A 7,619-nucleotide genomic window follows, 5' to 3' on the forward strand; every position below is an offset into this window, starting at 1 on the left:
CCCCCAGGCCCTCACCTCCACCCTCCCTTCCACTCTAAATAAATCAATGGAAAAAATAGACTCGGGTGCGGGCTTAGAGGAACAGCTACGTGTGTGTGAAGAGGCAGGTGGTTCCGCTGGCTGGTTACTGCCTCGGTGGTGGGCACTGCCTGCTGCATCGCTTACCTGGTGTCTGTCTGGTTTTGCTTCAGTGGTTTGTTTACATGACCAGTACATGACTTTTATTCTCAGCTTAACATATAACATGTCGATTACTTTTCTTTGTTTTCATGTTTCAGTGGAGTCAGTATACAACATTAGCTTGGTTCCGTGTGCACGAAGCGTGACCTGACGTGTACATGCCTCATGGTCTGGTGGCCACACTAGTTGAGTAACCGTGTGTCTCGTGCAGACTTACCGCTTCCCCCCATCCTCGCCCTGGCAGCCAGGCCCTTTGGTGTGGCTCTTCCCTTCCTGTTTTAAGTTTTCCCTGAGCAGATAGTGACCTCAGGTGTCTGCTTCGTTTTCTATGAAAGTGAGTCCATCCGTCCGGAATGCTCGCCCAGAGGTCTGATTCTCTGGGTCATTTCAGACACTGAGTTCTTCTTGCCGTCTCTGCTCTTGGGAGCCTCTCCCAGAGCCTGCTGGCCTCGCACTCACTGCTGTCGGGGCTGCCAGCAGGCGTCACCCTGGTTTCTTCATCAGCATCCGGGTCCCTGTCACTCCTGCTTGTCCCTGGACCTCTTGTCCCCTGAGTCCTGGGTTTGCCCCTCCTGCTGAAGCCACTTTTGCAGGAGGCGCCAGAAGCACAGAAGAGACGGACTTTGTGCAACCGCGCCCATATCGAAACGTCTCTCGTCTACCTTGTCTCCTCACTTGGTTGCTGACAAGCCAGACGCACTTGGTCCTTTATCTTTGTTTTATGTGTAATCAGTCATTTGACTTGGGGGACCATTTAGGGTGTCCACTGTCGGAAATTTGCCTAGATGTGGGTCAGTTTTTATCCATTGTGCTGGGTAGTTGGTGGTTTTTTTGTTTTGTCTTTGTACAAAAATATTTATTTTGCAAGAGCCACACAAACAAAAAATTAAGTGTTGCCTAGAGGGGAGGGGATAGGGAGAGGCTCTGGTGCTAAAAGGGAGTAAATAACTAGATAACCACTTTTTAAAAGTGAGATTTAAATCAGACCTTGAAAGAAGCCCGGGGGCAGGAGTGTGTGAGCTGTGGGGTAGGAGCAGGTCTGACTGGAGCAGAGGGGATAGAAAGCAGAGTGGGAAGTCGGGCTCAAGAGTGAGGATGGGATGAGATGGTGACGGTCTGCAAAGCCCGACAAAGGAATTGAAACCAGGCTGACGTAGGTAGGAGAGGCCTGGAAGGAACTGAGCCGGGAAGGCTGTGAGGAAGGTGAAGTCAGGAGGCGGGAGGAGGCGAGTTCTGGGGGAGGCTGAGCACAGAGGATGGGGGCCTGGGACCTGCTAGCGCTGGAGTGGAGGCCGGAGACACCAGGTCCATCCTGGCTGCCTCAGGCACAGCAGACAGGAAGTCAGGAAGACGACAGGCCCAGGAGTGACCCATTTCTCACCTGGAAATCCATTCCCAGGAAGGGATCCAGGTGCTTGCGCCACAGGGGCTGCTGGGTGCTCCCAGGTCAGAGTTGGCAGGAATCTGTTCCATCTTCTGACTGAAGTTTGATGAGCCTGTTGCTGGGGCAGCAGCAGAAGCTGGTTTTTTGTTTGTTTTTAAATATATTTTTATTGATTTCAGAGAGGAAGGGAGAGGGAACGAGAGAGAGAAACATCTATGATGAGAGAGAACCATGGACTGGCTGCCTCCTGCACGCCCCTCACTGGGGATCGAGCCCACAACCCAGGCATGTGTCCTTGACCAGAATCGAACCCAGGACCCTTCAGTCCACAGGCCAACGCTCTGTCCACTGAGCCACACCAGCTAGGGCGGAAGAAGCTGTTTTTATTGTAGGGCCACCCCTCTCCTTCCTATCGAGTTAATATTTTGTTTTGGCTTCTCAGTTTCCTTTTAGTGTTTAAACATTTGGCTAAATAAACCTTGTGTTGCCCGGCCTGTGTGCCTCAGCAGTTGAGTGTCGACATATGAACCAGGAAGTCACTGGTTGGATTCCTGGTCAGGGCACATGCCTGGGTTGTTGCCTCGTTGTCACCAATAGAGAGACTTCCCTCCCACCCAGGACTCAGGACACTCACGGGCACTGACCCCAGAGCTTCCCCTTCGGAGGGTGTGGAGGAAAGGGGGGATCCGGTCACCGCCTCCCAGCTCTGACGTTTCTCTCTCCTTGATGTTTCTATCCCTCTCCCTTCCTCTCTAAAAAACAAACATTAGTAAAGACATAAATATAACTTGTCTTTGCCTCCTCCAGGTTTTGTGGTCTTTGCAACACTTGTGGTCATTGTGTCCTTGATACTAATCTTCGTGGTGGGACCCCGCCATGGACAGACGAACATTCTCGTGTACATCACCATCTGCTCTGTGATCGGAGCGTTTTCCGTCTCCTGTGTGAAGGGCCTGGGCATAGCGATCAAGGAGCTGTTTGCTGGCAAGCCTGTGCTGCAGCACCCCCTGGCCTGGGCCCTGCTGCTGAGCCTCGTGGTCTGTGTGAGCACGCAGATCAACTACCTGAACAGGGCCCTGGACATATTCAACACCTCCCTCGTCACCCCCATCTACTACGTCTTCTTCACCACCTCGGTGCTGACCTGCTCGGCTATCCTCTTCAAGGAGTGGCAGGACATGCCTGTGGGCGACATCATCGGCACCTTGAGTGGCTTCTGCACCATCATCGTGGGGATATTCTTGCTGCACGCCTTCAAAGACGTCAGCTTCAGTCTAGCCAGCCTTCCCGTGTCTTTCCGAAAAGATGAAAAAGCGATGAACGGCAATCTCACTAACATGTATGAAGTTCTTAATAATAACGAAGAAAGTTTAACCTGTGGGATTGAACAGCACACTGGGGAGAATGTCTCCCGAAGAAATGGAAACCTGACAGCTTTTTAAGAAAGCAAGAATCAAAAGTTGATCACTGTTGTTATAAAGTGAATTTGAGAATCAGAATGTGTCGGGAAAAGCAGTATTCTCAAATAATGTTCTCTAGAGACAATCTTTTTTAAGGTTTCACTAATTTGGACCAAGAAATTACTTTTCTTATATTTAAATGATGGTAGCTCACTAAAATAACCTCAGTACCTGGCCAATTTTTGTTAACATTGTATTATTGTAGCGGTATTAAAATTTTTCTTTCACCAAAAAACAACAACAAAACAAACCAGCTTCTGGAATCAGATAAACCTGAATTTGAATTCTGGCCCCACCGCTTACTCAAACTCTGCAAACCTGAGTTTCCACATCTGAAAAGAGAGCTATCAAATAAAGCCTAGCCCGTGGGGCTGCAGTAAGGTTTAAATAAGAATGCATGTAAAGTGCTTAGCACTGGGCTGGCACATGGAAAATTCTCAAGAAATGTGAACCATCATTTGAAACCCTCAGTTCCCATTTTACCACAACCTCCCTGTGTATCCTTGGACTAATCAGTATGAAGAAGCTAATGAAAACATGGAGACAATTACCTGACCTCTAATGCTGGGATTATCAATCAGGAATAGAGTAATAGAAAATGGACCAAAATTTTGAAAAATAAAAGCCTTAAGCAATTCTAGATATTTTGGGGAGTTGTACTTAAAGCTTGCATAAGTTTGATCACAGATGACTCAGCATTAGTGGAAAAGCCAAACTTCAGGGCAGGTATTCTCAAATACTTCAGTGCCTTTTGTAGAGGATGGACTCTATGAAACACCTGTTGGGGAAGGGGTATCTCAACATTAACTGGCCCAATAACTATCTTGTCATCCTTCTTTCACAGATGAGGTTAAATCCGTTTTCTTTCTCATACCTTAAAAAATAGCTGTTATACATGTATTACATCGTGTCCAAATAAAGGCCAACGTTCATGCAAGCTGCTGTGTTACACAGGGCCATTATAAGTGCATAAGGCCCCTTTGTAGGAATTAGATAAAGGGCACCCAGAACACAGACTGGTTTTCTATCTCCACTTATCCTGAGTTGGGCACATCTGTGCAAGGGCATGACCAAACATGGCAATCATGCAGATAAGCACAAAGATCTTCAGTATTTAACTGGCATACCCATATGACTGTTTAGATGATACACACACACACACATGCAGGACCTAGAATTGCATTCATTACGCTTCCTCTTGCCCTTTTTGGTGCCAGGGAAACGCTGTCTGTCCTGCTGAGGAGTCAGTCCTTCGTCACGATGTGTCTCCTCAGCGCTGAGATGAAAGGTAAACCTGTTCTCTGGACACAGTCACCGGCCCCAGGCGACACCTAGTGACCCAAGGGGCCCCTTCTCTCCTAGTATTTCTACAACCCCACTCTTACCATGTCACATCTTGGGCCACCGGGTGTCTACCTTTTCAATGAGCCAAAGCTGCCCCAGCCAGGCTCTCCCGTTGCTTGATTCCCCAGATTGGAGGCTAGATTTTCTGATTCCACTGCTCATTCACAACTGCTAGGAGCGGGTGGAAATGGGGAGGAAGTCCGGAGGCCAGAGGCTGTGAGAGCTTCTTTCTAGGTCCATGGGAGGACGTCCGGCCCAGACGGGGACCTGGTCATGTCACCCCCGGCCCCCCACCTGCCCAGTGTGGCTCCAACCGACTGAGCCACACCGAATGGCTTTCTTTTTACTTAACATAGTGTTTTCATGGATCAGGGGTATAACATTTTAGTGGAATCATTGATAATAAAGTAAATGCCTGTGAATGTGGTATTTAGGGCTCCTTTTTCTTTCCCCATTGTTCTAGTGGTCCCACATGGCCCAATGTAGGCCAGAAAGCCAACAGCAGAAGCACTGCCTCCATGGGCATAAAATGGTACATTTGCCTTATCATGATTCACATCAGGACCAACATAAAAAGCAATATTTGATTAGGACAATTGGAGTCTCCACTATCAGTACCTGGTTAAACACTTCTAGTTACATATGGACGGTTTATTTCAAATACTACCCCAGAATAAAACGTGTGTAACATATATATGATGTCCTTCAAGTAAGTTACTGACTATAGTGTACACGTCTACGGATCTATAGACTCATTACACTAGAACTCCAAGGACGCGCTCAGCCAAGTCCTGTGCAAACATGATCCTCTGCTGCCCTCCTGTGGCCGTTTTGAGGAATAGCGCTTTGTGTCTCTGTCCGCGGTGCTGAAACTCCGGGCAGAAATCCCTGGTTCTGCTTCCAAACCGGGCGGAGCCAGGTCCGACGGGAGGACAAATGCTTGCCTGCCTCGTTGTCACCAATAGAGAGACTTCCCTCCCACCCAGGACTCAGGACACTCACGGGCACTGACCCCAGAGCTTCCCCTTCGGAGGGTGTGGAGGAAAGGGGGGATCCGGTCACCGCCTCCCAGCTCCCCAGCTCCCCAAGGAAAACCTCTCCTCCTACTTGGCAGGTCCCCTCAGGCACGTGGTCGCCCTCTCCATTCTGTTGGCTAGCTTAGCCTTCCCCGCAACTGCCTTAGAACTGAGCCCAGCAGCCCCAATTCTAACGAGCCGCTTCTGTGGAGGGTTCCTTTTTAGATGGCAAATGAAATTCGATGAGGTCTGAGCTGGAAGAGCCATAGGCTGGGAGTCATTTAACAAAAGATTGCACGGGGGGGAGGGGGGGACGACCAATCAGGGAAAAAGGAGATACGTAAAACTTTAGACAATAAATAAGACGGGGGGGGGGGGGAATAGCGACGCAGAGATCTCAAGGACATGGCTGGCCAGCCTCCATCCTGTTGGCTAGCTTTGCATGGCCCTCAACTGTCTTAGCTCTGAGCCCAGCAGCCCCAATTCTAGCTCCTAGCTTCTGTGGAGGGTTCCTGTCTAGGTGGGAAAGGAGCTTAGATGAGGTCCCATGTGGAAGAGGCACTGCTTGAGGCCGGCACAGACTGGGACTCATTTTTAAAAAAAAAGAAGAAGAAGAAGATGATTGCATTCCCACGTGAGGAATGTGAACCTCCGTCCCTGGGACATGGAGGGCTGGGAGCCCAGGCCTGGGGTGGGCCACCTGAGACTCTCAGAAGCGCTCCTTGAACCCCAGCTCCCGGTGCTGACCTGCTCGGCTATCCTCTTCAAGGAGTGGCAGGACATGCCTGTGGGCGACATCATCGGCACCTTGAGTGGCTTCTGCACCATCATCGTGGGGATATTCTTGCTGCACGCCTTCAAAGACGTCAGCTTCAGTCTAGCCAGCCTTCCCGTGTCTTTCCGAAAGGATGAAAAAGCGATGAACGGCAATCTCACTAACATGTACGAAGTTCTTAATAATAACGAAGAAAGTTTAGAGAGTTTAACCTGTGGGATTGAACAGCACACTGGGGAGAATGTCTCCCGAAGAAATGGAAACCTGACAGCTTTTTAAGAAAGCAAGAATCACAAGTTGATCATTGTTGTTATAAAGTGAATTTGAGAATCAGAATGTGTCGGGGAAAGGGGTATTCTCAAATAATGTTCTCTAGAGACAATCTTTTTTAAGGTTTCACTAATTTGGACCAAGAAATTACTTTTCTTATATTTAAATGATGGTAGCTCACTAAAATAACCTCAGTACCTGGCCAATTTTTGTTAACATTGTATTATTGTAGCGGTATTAAAATTTTTCTTTCACCAAAAAACAACAACAAAACAAACCAGCTTCTGGAATCAGATAAACCTGAATTTGAATTCTGGCCCCACCGCTTACTCAAACTCTGCAAACCTGAGTTTCCACATCTGAAAAGAGAGCTATCAAATAAAGCCTAGCCCGTGGGGCTGCAGTAAGGTTTAAATAAGAATGCATGTAAAGTGCTTAGCACTGGGCTGGCACATGGAAAATTCTCAAGAAATGTGAACCATCATTTGAAACCCTCAGTTCCCATTTTACCACAACCTCCCTGTGTATCCTTGGACTAATCAGTATGAAGAAGCTAATGAAAACATGGAGACAATTACCTGACCTCTAATGCTGGGATTATCAATCAGGAATAGAGTAATAGAAAATGGACCAAAATTTTGAAAAATAAAAGCCTTAAGCAATTCTAGATATTTTGGGGAGTTGTACTTAAAGCTTGCATAAGTTTGATCACAGATGACTCAGCATTAGTGGAAAAGCCAAACTTCAGGGCAGGTATTCTCAAATACTTCAGTGCCTTTTGTAGAGGATGGACTCTATGAAACACCTGTTGGGGAAGGGGTATCTCAACATTAACTGGCCCAATAACTATCTTGTCATCCTTCTTTCACAGATGAGGTTAAATCCGTTTTCTTTCTCATACCTTAAAAAATAGCTGTTATACATGTATTACATCGTGTCCAAATAAAGGCCAACGTTCATGCAAGCTGCTGTGTTACACAGGGCCATTATAAGTGCATAAGGCCCCTTTGTAGGAATTAGATAAAGGGCACCCAGAACACAGACTGGTTTTCTATCTCCACTTATCCTGAGTTGGGCACATCTGTGCAAGGGCATGACCAAACATGGCAATCATGCAGATAAGCACAAAGATCTTCAGTATTTAACTGGCATACCCATATGACTGTTTAGATGATACACACACACACACA

General features: G+C 47.6%; 1 protein-coding gene across 2 annotated transcripts in view; it reads left to right on the forward strand.

Annotated features, from left to right (window-relative positions):
* NIPA2 (non imprinted in Prader-Willi/Angelman syndrome 2) overlaps nucleotides 1-6,691 on the forward strand; it is an 11,140-nt gene extending 4,449 nt beyond the window's left edge. Inside the window, exons 5-6 of one of the 2 annotated variants that reach the window (XM_014546207.1) lie at nucleotides 2,372-2,901; nucleotides 6,325-6,691. In XM_014546207.1, the coding sequence (XP_014401693.1) occupies nucleotides 2,372-2,901; nucleotides 6,325-6,438 (644 nt within the window). In that variant the 3' untranslated portion in view covers nucleotides 6,439-6,691. Of the gene's footprint in view, nucleotides 1-2,371; nucleotides 3,260-6,324 lie in introns of those variants that run through there. The other variant, XM_005874381.2, reaches the window with a different exon arrangement.
* The last annotated feature ends 928 nt before the right edge of the window (nucleotides 6,692-7,619 follow it).

Source organism: Myotis brandtii, unplaced genomic scaffold, assembly GCF_000412655.1.
Source record: "Myotis brandtii unplaced genomic scaffold, ASM41265v1 scaffold435, whole genome shotgun sequence".
Classification (NCBI taxonomy): Eukaryota; Metazoa; Chordata; class Mammalia; order Chiroptera; family Vespertilionidae; genus Myotis; species Myotis brandtii.